The sequence below is a fragment of the Prunus avium genome, chromosome 2 (assembly GCF_965620075.1).
Source record: "Prunus avium chromosome 2, drPruAviu1.hap1.1, whole genome shotgun sequence".
Lineage (NCBI taxonomy): Eukaryota > Viridiplantae > Streptophyta > Magnoliopsida > Rosales > Rosaceae > Prunus > Prunus avium.
This window is the reverse complement of record NC_142285.1, coordinates 28,526,812-28,547,501: the sequence shown is the minus strand read 5'-3', so window position 1 is coordinate 28,547,501 and position 20,690 is coordinate 28,526,812. Positions and strand designations below refer to the sequence as shown.

The window sequence follows — 20,690 nt, the reverse complement described above, 5'->3', positions numbered from 1 at the left end:
CACCCCTTCCCCTCTTATCTCTTATCTCTTCTCCGTGCCTCTCTCTCTCTCTCTCTCTCTCTCTCTCTCTCATTATCTTTGCCAAGAGAGAATATGGGGAGTAGCTGTCGAGGAGAATTTTTTTTTTAAATTTTGAGTGGTAGTGGTTTAGGTGTGTTGAGTAATTCTATGGAGGGTTAGGTTTGGGATGGGGATTTGGTCTGGCGAGGGGAGGGGAGAGAAGAGAGGAGAGAGAGGAGGGGTGGGGGTGGGGGTGGGGGTGGGGGTGGGGTGCAATGGAGGTTGGGTCTGGGAGGAAAGAGGAGAGAGAGAATAGAGAAGATAAGGAACTAAAATTACTAGAAAGTTCATGTCACGTCATCACATTTAACGGTTTTGTGGATGGAAATGGGCGGAAGTGGTAAAGTGAGAAAATTTCAGCAATTTTTAGAGATTGATGAGGTGAAATGAGAAATTTTTAGTTTGAGGTGGTAAAATGAGACCGAGTGTCTGTTCCAAAGAGTGAAACAGTAAATAAGCCTTAAAAAAAGAACAAGGATTTTCATAAAGTCCAGTTTGAGCTAGCTGCCCTAGCCCATTAGCACCATACCGGGCTTGTGCCGAGCCACTAAACGGGCCAATATGGGCATTACATTCTTTGCTTTTTTGTGTTTTTTTTATGGTTGAACGCAATTAACAAAGTGAGAACGGAAAAGTTTGATTTTGGTTGATTATTTACAAATGAATGAGGGATATTTGTAGAAATGTCACCTGAACTTATACCTTAGTTTCAATTTGTCACATGAAAAAAAAAAAAATTAAGAGAAATGTCACATGAATTTTTCAAAATCTATAATTTGTCATCTAACTTTAACATCATCCAATTTTTCATCCATGATTAAGGGTATTTTAGTCTTTTCATTTTTAAAGGTGGTTTAAAAATGGAAAAATTGTATATATATTAAAATAAATCATTAAAAATCAAGATTCTTTACTACCAAACATTAAAAAATTGAAATTTGCATTTTTTTTCCCATCCCCTTGTCGTCTCTCTCTATTCTTCCTTCCTCCCCAACCACACCTCCCCTCTCCTCTGTTTTTTTTCTCCCCCAAGACTTGAGAACCCCATCCCCACCTACAACCCACCAACATAAACCACACTCAGGTAGTTCCGCATTTCTCATTTGAGCCATTTCTATCGTCTCTGTTAAAAGGAACAAAAAACAAAATGAAATGCTTCTGGGCTTCATCTGCAACCCAAGTCTCTGTTTTTTACTTCCTTCAAATTATTTTTCACGATTCAGAAGTGTATTTGAATCCACTGGTACTCTACTACTCCTTCACCAATCTTACCATTGTTACATTAGTTTAATTTTTATTGTGTTTTTGTTATTTTATTGCGGTTTTTTTCCTGCCCCTGTAAAATAGAGGGAGAGGGTGGGGGGTGGGTTGCAGGTGGGGATGGGGTGCTCAGGTCTTGGGGGAGAAAAAAAACAAAGGAGAGGGGAGGTGTAGTTGGGGAGGAAAGGAGAATAGAGAGAGACGACCGGGGGATGGAAAAAAAATGCAATTTTCAATTTTTTAATGTTTGGTAGGAAAGAATCTTGATTTTTAATGGTTTATTTTAAAAAATATACAGTTTTGTATAATGATTTTTCCATTTTTAAACCACCCTTAAAAATGAAAAGACTAAAATGCCCTTAATCATGGATGAAAAATTAGATTATGTTAAAGTTAGATGATAAATTATAGATTTTGAGAAATTCAGGTGACATTTCTCTTTTTTTTTCTTTTTTTTCAGGTGATAAATTGAAACTAAGGTATAAGTTCAGGTGACATTTTTACAAATATCCCAATGAATGACTATGATGAGTTTTAGGATTGGATATGATTTAGATAATTTTTTAACGATTGGATTTTAATTTGGACTGTCCGATATTTTTTTGACCCGTTAAAATCAATCTGGAAAAATCTGGACTGTTAGATCAATTCTGCCCGTTGGGTTTGCTGCTGGAAAAATCAGGCCGAAGTTCGCCTGGTTCAGGGCCTAAGTTATTTTATTGACCGCCCAAATACACCTCTTGATAACTCGCAGGTCCATTGACAAACTTTTGACGTACGTGGGTTCTGTTTTGGGCTTTTGGGTTTTAGGTTAAAAGAGCAATTTTTACAATTCTGGCTTTCTAAATGCGCGTTGGATGGATCCTCCTCGGTCTCGCTACACGTGCTGTTGTCAGCTTATCATGTGCGTCTTCGTCTTCCTCTGAATCCTGAGTTTGATTTGATGTCAGCTTCCCATTTTGAACTTGAACGGCTCAAACCCACAACCCCACCAAAACATAACTCTCTCTCTTTCTCTCTCTCTCTCTCTCTCACTCTCAGTCCCCACTTCTCTTTGTTGACTTTTTCCTCCATTTTCACACACACAAAAACACCCACTTCACTGCAGCTGGTCCAAGTTCCATAGACTTTGACAAAGAAACAAAAAGAAAGCAAGCAGTGGTGGCATGTAGCACTCAGCAATGGGCTGCTTCCAGTCCAAAACAGCACACCTCCCTTCCCCAGACCAAGACCCTACTGTCCCAGATCCAGGTTTTTATCTTTTGCTTCTCTTACTCTTTTCATTTCCTTTTCTGGGCTTCAAAGTTCCAATATTTTCTTGTCATAAAATGATTTAAACAAGAAAAACAATTGATTAGCGTTTGAACAATAACTGTTTTTATGTGAAAGCTAATGGAGAGGAATTAGAAGATGAACAAGCAGTTCCTGCTTTCAAAGAGTTCAGTCTAGCAGAGCTAAGAGCAGCCACCAATGGGTTCAACTCAGAACTTATAGTCTCCGAGAGTGGGGAGAAGGCGCCCAATGTTGTTTACAGAGGCAAGCTTCGCAATAATCGATTGGTGGCCGTTAAACGCTTTTCTAAGCAATCTTGGCCCGACCCACATCAGTTTTTGGTATGTCATTGCCACTGAGGTTGTCTATTTTATGTGCTTGTGTTTTTGCGTAAGTGAGTGTAAACTGATGAGGTTTTTTTGGATTGTATGTAGGCGGAGGCTGCTGGGGTCGGCAAGGTTAGGCACAAACGATTGGTGAATTTAATCGGGTGTTGTGCTGAGGGAGATGAGAGGCTGTTGGTGGCAGAGTACATGCCTAATGATACTCTCTCAAAGCACCTCTTTCACTGTATGTTTTTATCTTCTTTATGCATATTTCTGCTTATAAACTATTTATTTAGATCAATAGTAGTGTTGCTAATTTTCTATAAGCCTCATAATTTTGGAACATATAATATGATTTAGTTTTGATTGGGTCAATCGTCGAGTTGCAACTTTATTTGGAAGTGATCACCAATCATAAATCAACATGGTTAGCTGTATCCAAGGACTCTAACTAATCACTTAGCTCTAGCAATAGTCCTTTTTCTGGTGTAAGTATTGTGTATCTTAAGTGTTCTATACGTAAGTTACATATGTTAAATGAGATGTCCATAGTATTTGGTGCTATTGCTAGGGTCCGTGCTATAGGTATTTCTGTGTAATAATTTCTTTCACATGTTATTTATTGTAGGGGAGAAACAGCCATTGCCATGGGATATGCGTGTGAGAGCTGCATACTATATTGCACAAGCCCTTGATCATTGCAATACAGAAAACCGAAAACTGTATCATGACTTAAATGCATACAGAGTTCTCTTTGATGAGGTACACAATATTCAAACACAATGCTTTAGTGCTTCATTGACTTCAAAACCTAATGATTGGAATCAAGATAGGGCCTTACTGAAACTTCCTTTTTCTGAACTGGTTGAGTGCCTGCAGCTGATTCTCTCGTTCACATTGACAGAGCATATTTTGTGGTGTTAATATTGAACTTACCCTAATTATTGTTGAACTTAATTTTTGATTGGATCATAGGATGGTGACCCGCGGTTGTCTAGCTTTGGTCTGATAAAAAATAGCCGAGATGGAAAAAGCTATAGCACTAACTTGGCTTATACTCCACCTGAATTTTTGCGGACAGGTATGCCATTTTTTCAGCATATAGCATTAGATTCATATTTGTGACAAGATTTCAATATGATGATATTTGATCTTATGTCATAATGGTTAGAGATATTCATGAGAGCAGAAAATAAAATAACTAGTCGAACGATGATAGGTTCTACTCAAAAGTTAAAACCCAAAAGAAAATGGGGGAAAAAAAAGCTATCACAGAGAGATTCTTAACATGATAGGTTCTAACTGGTGAAGTCAGAACAGCAATATTGTGAATCAAGATGTGAAAAATATTCCTGAAACTCACATTTTGTTATGATGTGCATCCTATGGTTTGAGCATTACCATTTACCAATACGAAAGTCCCAGAGGCTTTATTCTCTAGTTCCCCTAAGCAAGCTTCAATTTCCCTGCCTTCCAAAGAAAGTGAAGTCTCTTGCCTGATTTCAAGGAAATATTTCAACCTCCCATTCTTGATTTCGTTACACGATCAGTCTTGTTAAAAATAATAATGCCATTGATGATAACAATGCAATTAAGTCTCTTTTTCTTCTTTTTTTGCTTTTTGTTTTGGATATAAAATTGAATTTCACTAATTGAAAGAGGAAGTAAAATGTGGTGGAGAAGATATCCACTGAGCCTGATGAACTAAAACCTGCTTTCTCCACTGACAAGACCAACGACACCAATAGATAAGACTTCCAATAAAACATTTTACAACAATGAAACTGAAAAAAAAACAAAGCAGCATTCCAGTCAGACAATATTGCAGAAAATGAAATATCCCTAAACTCTTGAAAAGTGAACTGGTAGCAGAATGATAGGATAATTTATGGTATGTTTCAGATAATGGTTACAAAACAAATACCATTATCTATTGTAAATAATAAAATGTATGGTTTTTGCAGGTAGGGTCATTCCAGAGAGTGTGATCTACAGTTATGGAACTGTTCTTCTTGACCTTTTGAGTGGAAAACATATCCCTCCTAGCCATGTATACATCCTTCACATTTTTAATCTTTAATTTTCTTCACTATCTCAAGCTTCATGGAATTTTCACTCTTTAGTTCAATCATGTGATATTTATATTTATTGTCAAATCATGCTGACGATCTGCTGTTAGAGAATCTAAAGAGAGTGAATGAAAAGGCAATAAGGCAAGAGTAAGAGGGGTAATATTTCCAGAGGCAGTGGTAGTAACCAACCCCCGCTAAAATTACTCCGAACACAAAGGATAAGAGTGTTACATTACGAGCCTCCAGTGGCAGCATCATATCATAGACCAAATAGATCTTCAGTTGAAAAAAAGAAAAAGAATTAAAGATAAGTTGTCGAGGGTAATACTAAAGAGACAATAGTTTGACTTATAAGTAATACGAGATTGTTTCCCTAAATAGTCATCCTCCTATTGTTTCAAACATAATTTTTGCGGCTCCACAAGTAGGTACAAGCATTGTCTCTCATTGTTGTCTAAATTGGATCACGTTTTGACATTTAATTCTTATGGACTAATCATATGCCTACATTTATATTAACTTGGGATGGTAGTACTTACACCATCTGCATATGGAATGAAGACTAAATACTTGAACAGAAATAATGGAGTACGTAGGTATCTAATAGCTATAAACAAAAATGAAAAACCAATGGATGCTCCATAATGTGCGAGGGATGGACTTGACCAACAAAATTGACCATTGTTAATTTTATGGTTGTACCAAGGGATGGACTTGACCAACAAAATTGACCATTGTTAATTTTATGTTGTACCAAGGGCTGCACTGTCTTTTCAAATGAGTTGATGCTTTAAACAACTGTTTGAGCCTAGCCTCATTGTTGAGAAACTATTGAGGGCCATATAGTTGGTTGTGAATAAAGTAGCAACAAGTCCCATCAACATAGTAACCAACTGTGTTGTAGCTACCCTGCTAACTATTGTCTACTTGCTGCAAGTCTAAGCACTGCATATAGCTTTCTTTGCAATTAATGATGTGTAAGACTGTTTGTTCTTCGATGTCATGGAATCATCAATTGTTATGGTGTTTCATTGTCTTTAACGATTGGAGCACACATGTCGTGTACAAATTCTTACTTTGCGGAATTATTTTTCTTGTTGTTTCCTAGGCACTGGACTTGATAAGGGGAAAAAATTTGTTATTATTAATGGATTCATCCTTAGAAGGACAATATGCCAATGAAGATGCAACTGAGTTGGTTGAACTGGCCTCAAAATGTCTTCAATACGAGGCTAAAGATCGACCAGAGATCACATTTCTTCTTTCAGCTGTAGCCCCCCTCCAAAAGCAGACAGAGGTATTTTGAAGAGCCTTTGTGCCTGATTGAAAGCTAGGATTTTGTGATAACTTGGTTTGTAATTACTTCTCATGTTTTATGCTTACTAAGATGTTCATTTGCTCACATTGGTATTTTAGGTTGCCTCACTTGTTCTAATGGGTTTAACTAAAACTCCAGTGGTGCTGCCAACCATGCTTTCTCCCCTTGGAAAGGCTTGTGTACGGATGGACCTTTCTGCAGTTCATGAGATTTTGCTAAAAACTGGTTATAGAGATGAAGAGGGTGCAGAAAATGAAGTGAGTTTCTTTTCTTCTCTACGTGGGTGAACCATACACACACACACACACACACACACACACACACACACACACATATATATGTATGTATATATATAACTTAAATATGATAATCTTACCATATTAAAGAATTAAAGAAGGCAACCTTCTTCCATTAAGTAAAGTTTCTTGAGCAAATGCCGCTATTTTACCTAAAACTTGGTTGATGGTCGACATCAGTTTTGCTTAGCCTCTGTAACACATCGCTTTAAATATAGTTTTCTGTCTTAAACTATGTTCTTAGTAGTTTGCTTTTCTATAGGACTATTTTTTTTAGTTTTCATTTATAAATGCTTGTGAGTTGTAATCTTATATAATGATCCCTTTCACTGCAAATGTGTTTTAAAGCTGTCATTTCAAGAGTGGACACAACAAGTGCAAGATATGTTGAATACCAAGAAATTTGGGGATATTGCGTTTAGAGACAAGGATTTTAAAAATGCTGTGGAGTATTATTCAAAGGTATTTTCTTTAATTTCTATTGTTCGTTACCTTTACTATTATTCTCTAAAGCAGAATTTGATTCCTATGATGTACTGCTCTAGTTAGCAATTTCCGATATTAAAATCTTGAAATGGGGATGCCATGTTCCTTAAAGCATCTTTTGCATGTAAGAATTTATTTTTTCATATGCTACCCTTCTCTTTGAGTGTGATGTGTGCTCCAAAAACTCTTTTGTTTCTTTTCAATTAAAGTGGAATAGTTCCTTTTACAAAATCTTTCTGGCTCTTAAAATCATACGAGCAGAAAATGACAAACAAATTATCCAGAAACTACTACTTTCCATATGGGAGGTGCCGCTGATGCGATTGTTGTCCGGTTACCATTTGATACACAGTCCAAAGGAATCTTTCTATTTGGGGGACATGATGAACCACAGACCACAGTAAAGATTTTCTGGGGAACGAACTACTTCTTTATAAACACATTTAAGCAATTTTTGTTTTTTGGAATACAAACACATTTAAGGCTTAATATAAGGAAAAGGTAACCTGAACCGTGAGCACTTGCAGACATGTCATATATTTCAGCACAAAAAAAAATTGAAAATATCAGTCTATTTCTATCTTTATAATTGTATTTTAATATTTGATCATTGTTACTTGCACAGTTGGTTTCCATGATGTCTGTTCCTTCGGGTACCGTATTTGTGAGGCGAGCCCTCGCCTACTTAATGAATGGACAGCCAGAATTAGCTTTGAGAGATGCCATGCAAGCTCAGGTGTGCTTGCCCGAGTGGCCAACTGCCTTCTACATGCAGGCTCTTGCCCTCTCCAAACTGGGAATGGAAACTGATGCTCAGGACATGTTAAACGACGGAGCTTCCTTTGAAGTGAAGAAGCAAAACAGCTGGCGCAATTAGATTATGAAGCTGAGGAGATGGTGGTGCCAAGGTCTTTGAATTTTCGGCCACTTTTCACCCTGATGCTGTTGCTGCTTAGGGTCCATGATCGAATGTAAGCAGGTTTGGTTTAGATTGAGGGTTATTTTAAGTTGACACCCTCATCGTCTAGTTGGAAAAGTAGTTCGTATAACCAAAATTTCAGATGAGAAATAAGTAACTAGATGTGTAATCAGCTGTTCAATCAAATTTACAAAATTCAGTTTTCTAACTTGGATTTTTGTGTAAATAGAGAAAGTACACCCAGAAACCCTCAAGAAACATACCCATGAATCTCCTTTTCTGGGAGTACCAGCTACTTGGTAAAATGTATTTTTTTTTTAATGTGCATAAAAATCAGTGAGCTACTCTTTTTTTTAACTACCAAGGTGTTAGTGAAAAATTTCACATTGAAATTTAGGTCTTCCTGCTCGGCTGCCAGACATCGAGAGAGACGTACATTTTATGCAACAATTTCAATCTCACCCCCATATATGCACTCTTACTATCATTAGCCATCAACATAAGACTGTACATCATGGACAAGCTACACCCCCATCAGCCTAGCACCCTCTGCGTTCTGTGCCAAGCTGGTTTTGATAAAGGGTAAAATGCATTTTCGGTCAATCTATTTTGACTGCCTTGACAACGAGGAGATTGTGTTGTTCCTGAGGTGGTTGTTGGGCTTATGTGCCTAAACCCGAGCCCATATCCAATAGGATACACCCTTTGTACACCTTCTCTCAAACCCATGAAGATCATTCTCATCAAAGAGATATTTCATCTCTTGTTTCTCCAAGGGTTATAAACAGTCAACTCCCCTAGTGAATAAATAATTACACTCACACTCGCATTTGAGTTGATGGATGCCTCACTTCAACCCTCTTTAGGCCATCTCCAGGGTGGAAACCCAAACTATCATATTTTTAGCACAAAAAACCCCAACGCATGTGTTTTGGTTTTGGGGGGGGGGGGGGTCCTCGCGTGGAGCCCATGTTTCAGCATCATCTAGCCCACGCGAAGACAAACATAGAACAGGGGTCCTCGCGTCGCGTGCCTATCAATTGTCAGCCACTACCCAGATGAGTGCAACATTGTAATACCTTGCCAGTGGAAGCCATCAAAAGTTTTAATTGTGAAGCAAAAGAATGAGATTGAAGATTATGGTGCGTATGGTTGGAAATCCTAACTCTTCTTAAATATGCTTTAGAAAATAGTAAAAACAAATCATGATAAGATATAGGAAGATACGGTGTAGAGTAAAGGGAAATTTCCACTAAGAAAATAATGGCAACAAGATAAGAGAGGATGAGCACCAAGTCAGATAATAATTCAAGGAAAAAATGAGGAAATATAGGAAATGCAGAGAATCCAAGAAAAGTTAAGATGAGTAGATAGAGGAGATGGGCACCAAGTCATAAAAAATTAAAAAAAGACAAGAGGAGATGGGCACCAAGTCACAAAATAATTCAAGTCATGTGGGATGATGACCTACAAGTTTTTATTTTAATTAAAGTAAAATTTTTGTTTGAAGAATAAAAATAAATCGCGAAGTTATAAACAATAATTATCCCAAAAAAAAGGTTCTGCCCAAAAATAGCAAAAACATTTTTAATAGTAAAAAACACTAATGGAACCAGGAATTTTTCAGTAGAGGTGCAATTTTTAAAAGCTAAAAGCTCAACAAAAAAAAAAAAACAATGAATAAACAAAATTGGCTTTTGCTCAAGAAGAAAAAAATATGCATCCGACTTACTTTAGATTGGCATACTCAACAAGAAAAAAAAAAACGCAAAATTCTTGTGATGCACGCACACTTTGATAAAATTGGGTGATATTAAATTGGTCATTTATAAAGAGAATTCCCAATCCCACTTACATAAGGAATTGTGCAAACCCTATTAAAGCCCTATTATGTCGTTTTGGCCAGATTTTTTTTTTTTAATTTTAAAAACAAAAACTTCATTTAGGCATCTCGTCGAACACCTACGTTGCAACTCTAAGGCTGAGCAAAGGTGCAATATGCAACACCTCTTATGGATTTTCCGACAAAAAGAGGTGCAGTTGCATCTCCTTGCGCCTTAATAGGTCCGTCATTGGTCAAAAAACGTTTTTAACCTTTCAATTTCGGAAACAGTTGCCTAACATGCTCTTGATTTTGGCTTATTGAATTGGTGGGTCCTGTTGCCAGGCTGCTGTGTATTGGCTCCAGTCGAGTTGGAGCTTTCTGAAATTCTGACTATCTGCTGCTGTGTCTTGTTTCTTTGCGGACCTTTTCTGGGTTTTGTTGTGGACTTGGCTTCTTTTGGTCGTCGATTATTTTTTGAACTCTTCCACAAATTTCATGCTGATATAATTTATTTAAATTATATATGCACAAGTTTCATGTGTCGTATATTAATTTTCAGTTAATTATGATAACCTCATGTTTCATTCACATTAGAAATTATTTAATAATTAAATTAATAGATACCTTCTTCTTACAACAGAAGAAGCATCCAAGTTGAGACAAACGGACAAAATTCAACAGGGATGTTCAAAAATAAGTATTCTAGACAATGATATTTATCATACGGTATATTTGGCATTTATTCAGTTATACTCTACGTATTTAGGACTTTAATTTTCTTTTGTTTTAGAATTTGACAAGTTTAAAAATACCATTTCGTTGTTAATTTTCATAATTCAGTATTTTTTTAGACATGTTTAGAAAGAAAATCTTCTTTTCAGTTGTACTTTGTTATTCAAGCAATAAATAAATAAACAGATTTTGGATTTTATAATATGTTTTTTGCAATTCGGTTATAACAAGAAAAGAAAAAAAATCAGTTGGAACGAAAAAACACTTCTTTTGGGGGTTTCGTTTTCTTCTCACCAACTTCTTTTCGTTTTCAACGACCCGAGAAAAAAAGCGTTTTCTTTTCTTTCGGTAATAAATCGAAATTGAAGAAAGACAACACGGTACAGGCCATACGTAACATAGCTAACGCCATTCACCGACACCTTTCTCCCTCAAGCGCCTTCGACTTGTCGGTAACTCCTCTCTCTCTCTCTCTCTCTCTCTCTCTCTCAAGTGTTTTCTTCGGCCTAGATTAATTGAGACATTTGGAACTTTCATGCACATCTTTTATTTTATTGAAGCAGCTGTATCCTTTTTCCAGTTAACATTTTTATGTTTGGAATGCATGCAGAGAAAGAAGATCAGACATTTTATGGATAAAGCAAGACTTGGAAACGGGGCAGCTGAAGAAGTGACTCGTGAGTCGCTTATCGCCATTTCTTACCTTGAACCATATAAGATTCTCCCTTCAAATCTCTCATCTGGAAAGTTGAATGGTTAAAACGATAGATTCTGATGTAAGAACTAAAAGAACAGAATGCTAAAAATGTATTCGGACTCAAACAACTTCTACTTATTGTTGTAGAAATGGGTTCGAATTGACAGTACTAACTCTAAATCAGATTGAATGAAGTTGAAATACATTGAAACTTCAATCTTCCTTCTGTTTTCCATTTAGCTTTTTTTTTCTTTCTATTTTTCCGATGAATGTACTTGCCACCGACATATTATTCACACAACCCACAAGGACCTCGGATTCTGGGAAACATAGCTCAAAAGCATGTTCCATTTTACACGTGCAACATGGCACAATCACCAAACCAAAACTCCGCCCCTACCAAAACCCCACCACTGCACAACTCAGAAAGTTGGAAGGAAAATAAGTACTGAAGAAACTATGAGAGAAGGTGGAGAGGTGGCGTCGATTTGGGTGTTCAAATTTTGGGGCTATAAAACTTTTTAAACTTTCATTTAAGTGTCTGAAATATGGTTCGTGGGAATGGGTAAAGTTGACCTTTTTCTACCTCCATGATCTTTTTTTTTTTTTTTTTTTTTTCAGCTGTCCAAATTAATATTTACGACCCATTAATTTAATTTTTTATTTATATTTTAATCAATTTTGATATAAAAATACCATTTTGCTCTTGTATTTAACAGAAAAGTTAACAAAATTAACACAAGGATCATTTGTCCTAACGAAACTGAAGTTGAAGGACCAGCTTCGGAAATTACGGTACTCAAATGCAAATCGGACCTAAGTTCAGGGACTAATAAAATGATTAACCCTTTGTATTAATATTATTGAACTAACTGTGCTGGAGCTGGCTAGGTAATATTGCTCTTTGAGGTCTCCAGCTGGAGCTAGCTAGGTAATATTGCTTTGTGAGGTCTACATATAATTAAATTAATAAGATACCTTATCACAACAGAAGAAGCATCTAGCTAGTTGAGACAAAAGGACAAAATTCAACAGGGATGTTTTAGTTAATTAAAATTGAATCCAAAATAATAAAAATAAAAAATAAAAGGAAAGGAAAGAAAAAAAGAGAGGAAATTAATGATCCTGAAGCCATATTATATTGTTTCTAAGCTACTTATTGAAATGATTGAGAGAAAAATAGTATTGCTTAAAAGATTATATTTATCATACGATACAATTACACTCTACGTTGTATTTATCTAGAATCTAATATAGTAGTCAATAACTTATGGTATATTTACTAATCGTAATTAGATCAGGATGAATTAAATTGAGGAGAATTAGATTCTGGATTCCTATTGAAGTTGTTTATTAAATCATATGGATTGAGGAGAGTTAGATTCCGTATTCCTGTTGAAATTGTTTACTAAATCATATGAAATTCAGATAGGAGTGGTGCTAATTACTAAAATGTCCTCATTGTTGGGTTAAAGTATATAGTAAACAGACCATTAGTTCATTTAGGGCATGAATAGAATTTGGTTGGTAATTTTTTAGACTGAAATTTGACATGTTTAGAAATAAAATCCCTTTTTAGTTATACTTCGTTATTCAAGCAAAAAAATAATTAATTAAAATTTGGAATTTATAATTTTGTTTTGCAATCAAAGCACACATAAAACGTGTGCTGAAACCGAAAGACTCATTTTTCAGTTAAAACGAAAAAAACATATTTTAGTTGGAACGAAAAAAACACTTCTTTTGGGGGTTTTTTTTTTCTTTGACCAACTTCTTTTCGTTTTCAACGCCTCGAGAACGTTCTACGAGCGAGTCTATAAAAAAGCAAATTTTTTTTTCTTTTTGGGTAACAAATCAAATCAAATCAAAGCAGAGATCGAATTGGAGACGGAGAAAAAGAGGCGGCATTTCTCTCTCTCTCTCTCTCTCTCTCTCTAAAGCCAACTTGCAACGTCTCCTTCTCATCTTCTTTAAAAAAATCAGTAAAGAAAGACAGAGTGTAGAGACATATACATACGCAAGGTCAAACTTTCTCACCTCCATTCACCAAACGCCTTTCTTCCTCAAACGCCTCCGACTCTTCGGTAAGTCCTCTCTCTCTCTCTCTCTCTCTCTCTCTCTCTCTCTCTCTCTCTCTCTCAAGTGTTTTCTTCGGGCTTCTCTTTCTCTTTTTCTCTGAATCGATGTCCATATTTTAAATTTGTTTAGTTTGAATTCCTCTTGGCTTTTTCTCTGATTCTTCCTTGAATTGAATCTGTTTCTTGATCAGTCTCGAAAACAAGACATGGGTTTTGCATATTTTTCTCATCGCTTTGATGGGTTGGTGGCTAATTTTCCATATTGTTAAAATTTGAAGTCTTTTTCTTCAATTTTTATGGTTATGCTGGAAGGTCAAATCTAGAAATTGTTTTCTTTGAAGTGATGATTTGAGGTTAATTGGATTATTGAAAGGAGATATACTTATGTAGCTTGAAACACATACAAACTAATTAGGAGAGAGATGGGTTTTGCCCTCTTTGTACATGGTGCTTGTAGTTGTTGGTTGTACCAAAAATTTTAAATTTTTACTTCTTTTCTATGTTATATCTTATATGTAATAATTTATGTCTGTATTCCCAGTAAAATCACTTTTCCTTGATTTTGTATTCGTTCATATATCTTGTAGTTTGAGGTTTAATAGCTTAAACCATGTGGTAGGGCCTCAATCATGGGGTGTTTTCTAGCTGGCAGTTGGTTTCAACACCTAGTAGGATGCCTTTCTGTTGATTGATGCGACTGTATGAAGCCGGAAAACATCAAATCACATTTTTCTGCTGGTAGGAATGGTTGGTTTGTGGTGTTATCTGATATGTTGGTTAACTTGTAGTACAATTTGGTGGGACTCCATGTTTGATTGTCTCTAGCTTGTTGGGGCTTAGTTCTCACTAGCTTCTTCTGGTTTACTATTATCTGTTTTCACAGCAATACAATATATTTAATTTGTGTAAGGACTGAACCATTGCTTCTAGCTATTAGTTTCTCTTTATTCAGAGTAGTTACATTATTAGAGAGCAACCCCAGAAACAATTGAGAACAGACCTCTAGCAAACATAAACAAAACGAACTTACGCTGATGTCTTGAGCCTAATACAGGAGTTACTGTAGTCATAAAAGAAATATTTCAAGGTTGATTTCCATTGTATTCTATTGCTGTTTGTTTATGTGATTCTATATGATGTCCTGTTGTTTTTGTAGTTGCCAGTTGGACCCTTTGCTGTTTGAATAATATGGAGCTCAGCAGTAATTCTTGGTTTTGAGGATGCATTTCTGAATTCTTCTGTTTGAAACTTTTGTACAATACTATTTTCTTATATGGCTGTAATAGTTGATATGCAATTTGTTGTTTTGTGATAACATGTAACTTTGTGGCTGTACATTGGCTTTGATTTATTGAAGCCCAGATTTACTGAAGTGGTGTATATTCCAAGAAGATCATAAAGTACAAGTACTTGAATCATCATGGCCATTAGCCCTCTCATAATTTGTTGATCTTTCCCCTGATTTTGGCTGGTGAACGGGGATGCATTTCAATCGTAAAATGAACAACTTTGTGACATTATTAATTGAGATATTTGGAACTTTCGTTTACTGTCTTTTATTGAAGCTGTATTCTTATTTATAATCTCTTTTCCTTGTCAGCCATTTTTATCTTAGTTCCAGTTAACATTATATGTTTGGATGCATGCAGACCAAGCAGATCAGACATTTTATGGATAAAGCCAGACTTGGAAACGGGGCCCCTGAAGAAGTGACTCGTGAGTCGCTTATTGCCATTTCTTACCCTGAACCAGAGAAGATTCTCACTTCAAATCTCCCATCTGGAAAGCTGAATGGTGGAGCTCTGGTTAAAACGACAGTTTCTGATGGTGAAGATAAGTTCAGGTCGGAGCTGATCTCTATTTCCTACACCCAGTCACCCGAAGTTGGAGGCTTACCTGTTAACCATGGGAGAACTTAAAGACTAGGCTGGAAGCGCTTCCTGTATTTGATATAATCAAGTGATACTGTGTGTATGGACTTGTATTCCGTGGAAGCTTTTACATATTCTGTAAAATAAACCTAACAGTTCCTTGGGACAATGAATGGAAATGCATTTCTGTCTGGGTTTTTTATCTGTCTGGCTTCTTTCTAACCTATTTTAAAAGTTCCCCTTAAAAGTCTCAACTCGGAATCTGTTGCCACTTCAGAGCCTTGTGTTAGAGCAACTCCACCCATTTGCCCCTTGCCATGGCAAGGGGGGGCTAGGGCAGCCACTATTCACGTGAATAGTAGTTGCCCTTGCAAATAGTATATTTTGTGTTTCCACCCGTTGCCATGGCTAAGGGCAATTACTATTCATTTTTTTGTTTTTTTCACAAATTTTTTTACCTCAATAATTAATTTGGATAATATTTTCGGATTAGATTTCCGGGTTCGTATGTGTCAATATTTATTATAAATTTCATATCTAAATCGGATAAAATTTTGGCATTTATAGAAAAAAAAATCAGTAATTTTTTTATAAAAAATTTGATTTTTTTTCATTTTTTTATTGCACAAAAATTGGCTGCAATTGGATTGGAGTAAAAAATCTGATCGGAGAGCCCAGAGCGCTACACATGGACTTTAGCGGCACTGTAGCGCGAGTACTGTAGCACAATCACTGTAGCGCGAGCATTGTAGCACTGACGTCACCCAACCCACGAGTTGGACCTCAGAGCATTTCCAACAACAAACCCTTGCCATGGCGGGGGGGCTAGGGCTGACACTATTCACGTGAATAGTGGCTGCCATTGCCTTTTTTAGCTACGTGTGTTTCCAGCAACAAACCATTGCCATGGCAACTACTATTCATTTTTTTTTGTTTTTTTCACAACTTTTTTTACTTAAACAATTATTTTGGATAATATTTTCGGGTAAGATTTTTGGGTTCCTACGTGTCAATACTATTCATATCAGATAAGATTTTCGGTTTTTTTTTAAAAGTGAAGAGTATTTGTTGGTATTTATAGAAAATAAATTTAGTATTTTTTTGGAATTTTTAAAACATTTTTTCGATTTTTTTTCAATTTTTTATTGCACAAAAAATCGTCGCCGTTGGATTGCTGGAAAAAATCGAATCGGAGAGCCCAGCAGCAGCCACGTGGCAGAGAGTACTGTGCGCGGCACTGTAGCGATGCACTGTAGCACACTGTAGCGTACTGTAGCAATGACGTCATCGATGAGGTCAGCTTGCCCGAGTTTTGGACCTAGGGCCAGCCTTGCCCTCGGGCCAGCCCAGTTTGCTGGGTCCCACAACTTGCCCGGGCTGGGTTTTGTTGCTGGAAACGAGTTTTTGGGCTTGCCCCCCCTAGCCCTCCCCTTGCCCTTGCTGCTGGAGTTGCTCTCAGGCTGAATTAGCCTTCGGGCCAGCCCGAGTTGGTGGGACCCCCAGGTTGCCCGAGCTTGGGCTAACCGCTGGAGCTTCATTTTTTTGCCTTCCCCCCGAAGCCTTGGGCTCAGCCCCTCGCTGGACTTGCTCTTAAAGGGTCTTATTTATGGGGATCCTATATATTGTTGGGTTGGGCCTTATCAAGAATTCTATAGTGCGGGCCTTATATAGCGTCCTTAGGTGAGGCTTTATTTCTTAGCCGTCGGATCAAATTGGTTAGTTTAATCCAATGATTAAGAGATAGGACCTTACATAAGGACCGTATATAAGGACCTCACTATAGGATCATTCACTTTTTTAGGTCTTTGCTGTAGGATCGTTCACTTTTTTAGGTATTCGTTTAAAAATTATTGATGCAAAAAATTAGCTAAATCTGATTATTATCTGGATCATTTCAACATTTATGGGTGAATCCTTATTAACTGGATAATTTCTACACACAAGTTTTGCCAAACAAGAACGGCCATCACACGCATGGCATGTATAAAATTGTTCTATGCAAAAATTCCAAGTTAATAGAATCACTACAATAAACAATAGAAAAAGTAATAAAAAAAATTCTGGCTATTTGTACTTAGACTTGGCAATATTGCACACGATCCGTTAACACGACATGAATTCGCACGCAATTATCAGTATTTGAGTTGAGCTTAATGGGTCGGGTTGAAAACGGGTGAACTCGTTAAGCTAACGGGTCGTGTTGGGTCGAAAGCGGGGGAGTTAATTTTGTAATTTTGCAAAATATTTTTTCTTTTATTTTCTTCTTCACCTTTTCCTCTTTAGTTTTCTTCTTTCCGTTGTGTCTGTCTTTTTCTTCTTTCCTTTTTTCCTTTTCTTCTTCCTCTCCTTCTCTTCTTCTCTTTTGCTCTTCTTCTCTCCACTCAACGGACTCCACACGCCCAGCCACCAGAGTCCACCAACAAGCCCAGCTAGGGATCAAGGAGGAGGTATCTAGGTCGGGTTCCACAGAGGGTGATTGGTTCTAGAGTTGTTGGTTTTGCTTCTCTCAATTAATTTTGAATTTTCTTTCTTTCTCAGTTTCTGTTGTTGTTGGGTTTTAAGATATCCGTGAGAGAGATATATATTGTTTTGGGGTGAGAAGATTGAAATGAAGAGGGAAAGAGGGAAGCAAAGTTAGGGTTGGGGTTTGGGGGAAAAAGGACAGAGAAGGCGTGTTGGCTAGCTGGGTAGAGAAGCCGTGCTATGATAGTTTTTTTTTTTTTTTTCCCTTCTTCTGGTTTATTCTTAATGGGTCGTGTCGGATATTCGCGAATTGTAACGGGTCGTGTTTGGGTTTAGTATTTGTCATCCGTTAACTTAACGGGTTGACACGAACACGACCCGAAACCCATTAACACAACCTGTTTGCCAGCTCTATTTGTACTACATGGTGTAAGAAATCACTTGAATGAAAAAGAAAGGAAAAACAATTGCAACATGATTAGTGAGAGGTGTAATACTTTCCATCTAAGATATATTGTGTTTCCAAGTATGTGAGAGGTGTTGAAATTTGGCTACGGTTCAAAGCCCATTTGTGTGGGTTTGGGAAAGTCTACGTGGCCCATTTGTTTAGTGATTAAGGATAACTATTTCATTTTTAGTTTTCAGTTATCGTTTTCACTTTTTAGGAAAACTGAAAATTAAATATTAAAAACATGTTTAATAATAGATTTTGTTTTTTGTTTGACAAAAGTGAAATTTAGTTTTCAAAATCAAACTTTATTTTTGAAGAACAACTTGAAATTGTTTTCTTTTTTTTTTCTTTCCTTTCTCATTCACTAATTTTACATCACCATATATGCATTGCGCTCCAATTATCAAAGCTTAGTATTTGGGACCTCCCGAGTTGGACCCGGCCACTCGACTCTTGCATATGGTGGACCCAGTCCAAGCCTTGGGACCTCCAAATCCAAAATTCACAAAAAAATCATACTAACTCCAAAAAATTCACCCAAAAATACTACTAACTATTTGTAATATGCACTTTCATTCTATGATCTCAAATTCACAATTTGACCCCCAAAAAATTCAATTTCCAAGTTCCACATAAAACTGAAATCAATTACCAAATAACTTTAAACAAGTTTTCTATTTTCAATTTCTTAAAAAAGAAAAAAGAAAAAAGAAAAAAAAAGAAAAGAAACTGAAATGATTATCAAAGGTGTTTTAAAGTTAGTCATCTGATCCCAAATATAAGTGTCATGTTTTACTCATTGGATCCTTAACTGCGGGGAAAATTACTATCCCTAATTAACCCAATTATTATATTATATACTTATGTAATTTATTCAAATGTTAAACCACACTACTTATTTATTTAGTTAACTTTCAGTAAATATATAAACATTCTTATATTGTCTTATAAGTATATATTATATATATATTCATTATATTGCCTTAGTATTTTTTTTTTCTTTCAACAAAGTAGTTATATATTGGTTTTTTCTTCCGTAATGGGGAGGGTCGGGGAATCCATTCCCCAACTAAGGTGGGGATGGGGAATCCCTGATATGAATATTGCGGGTATGAAGGCGGGGATGAGGGAAAAAAGCTTAACGGGGATGGGGATGAGAATTGCATACCCACCCTCGATTCAATCCATTGCCATTCCTAGGTCAAACCCACAAGTCACTCATTTGAAACACTTAGATGACGCAACCCAAACTAATCAACATTCATGACTAGGTCTTATAAATGAGAGCTTCTATAATGAGGGGTTACAATGAGGGGGTTGAATTCAACAGTCCAATAATAATTATGTACTGAATTGAACGGCTATTAAGGACCCCCTCATTATAATCTCTCACAATAACCCTTCATTCTAGCCTCCATACTTAAAAGGGCTCATAAAAACTCTAGTTTTTCAATGTGAGATTAAATTTCAACTCAAACACCTTGCAAACACCTTGCAAAGCCAACACCTTTATCATGTACGTACCTCATTTTTGTCTTTCATATTTGCTCCATTGTCATATTGTATTCTCTGCCCTCAATCAGCTTCTTCCACATATATATCTTTGGCTTCACAAGGTTTTGTCTTATAGTATAGCTTTAGGGTTTTTAATGTATAGGGTGGTGAAGTGGGTTGTGTGTCATCCAAGACGGATGAAAGCACCATTTTGTTGTTAGTACCTTTAAATTCGTTGGTGCCAAAGTTTGGTTCAAGAAATTAATTCCTGTAAAGACTGTCTTTTTGTGAATTATGTATGTAAATTAACATTATGATAAGTTGATTGCATAGAGTAAATTATGTATGTGGGTTTGTTTATTTATTTTTTTAAAATACGAAATATGTATGTGGCTATTGGCAACTTCATTCAACCCTTTCGTTAACCATTCTTTAATTAAGGGTATTTTGGGAGTTTTAAAAAAGTTTCACCTATATGACTAGCCCTTGTTGATTGGCTTTTTTTTTTTTGGTTGAAAATTTTATTTTTCTGTTTTAGTTTTTATTTTATTTTATTTTATATATATAAACAACAATAATATTTTATTGATGAAAGGGATAGAACAAGTACAAAAACCGGGTTATGTCCTAGATGATTAGGTGAGCATCTCTACACATAAGGGTTCGGTTGTTGGGCTATCCAAGTAGCCTATCATCTCAACAGCAAAGCAAGAAAAGGAACCTTGCCCATGATAGAGAATTTTCCCCATTCCTCTAGGATCATACTTGCAAAAATGTACTTGTTGCAATCCTCAAACAAAACTTTTGAAGAATATAAAGTCCCACATCGGAAACTTAAAAAAATAAATACAATATATAATGAGTGATTCCACTACTAATATCTCCCAGGTCTTTTGTGATAAAACCCTACACCTACTGAGTTTTGTAGGTGGTTAATTTGAGGATAATATCGGTGTTGCTAGTAGTGGGCCGTTGGCCCGTTTCTATGAAATTTAGCAAAAAATGCTAGATTAAAATATTGAGAGTATACGAATATAGGCAAAAGAGAAAATGACTTTGTTTATGTCTCA

General features: G+C 36.3%; 1 protein-coding gene and 1 long non-coding RNA gene across 2 annotated transcripts; both read left to right on the top strand.

The window, feature by feature from the left end:
• Positions 1 to 2,185: 2,185 nt before the first annotated feature.
• Positions 2,186 to 8,369, top strand: LOC110756060 (serine/threonine-protein kinase BSK2). Its single transcript, XM_021957444.2, has 10 exons — positions 2,186 to 2,571; positions 2,710 to 2,933; positions 3,027 to 3,162; positions 3,547 to 3,680; positions 3,894 to 3,999; positions 4,883 to 4,968; positions 6,099 to 6,287; positions 6,407 to 6,565; positions 6,953 to 7,066; positions 7,716 to 8,369. Exons 1-10 carry the CDS (start codon positions 2,502 to 2,504, stop codon positions 7,965 to 7,967), a joined length of 1,470 nt encoding a protein of 489 aa, XP_021813136.2. The 5' UTR covers positions 2,186 to 2,501; the 3' UTR covers positions 7,968 to 8,369.
• Positions 8,370 to 12,996: 4,627 nt separating this feature from the next.
• LOC110756079 (uncharacterized) lies at positions 12,997 to 15,414 on the top strand. The gene is made up of 2 exons (XR_002526612.2): positions 12,997 to 13,347; positions 14,991 to 15,414. It is a non-coding gene; the product is annotated as an uncharacterized LOC110756079 (long non-coding RNA).
• The last annotated feature ends 5,276 nt before the right edge of the window (positions 15,415 to 20,690 follow it).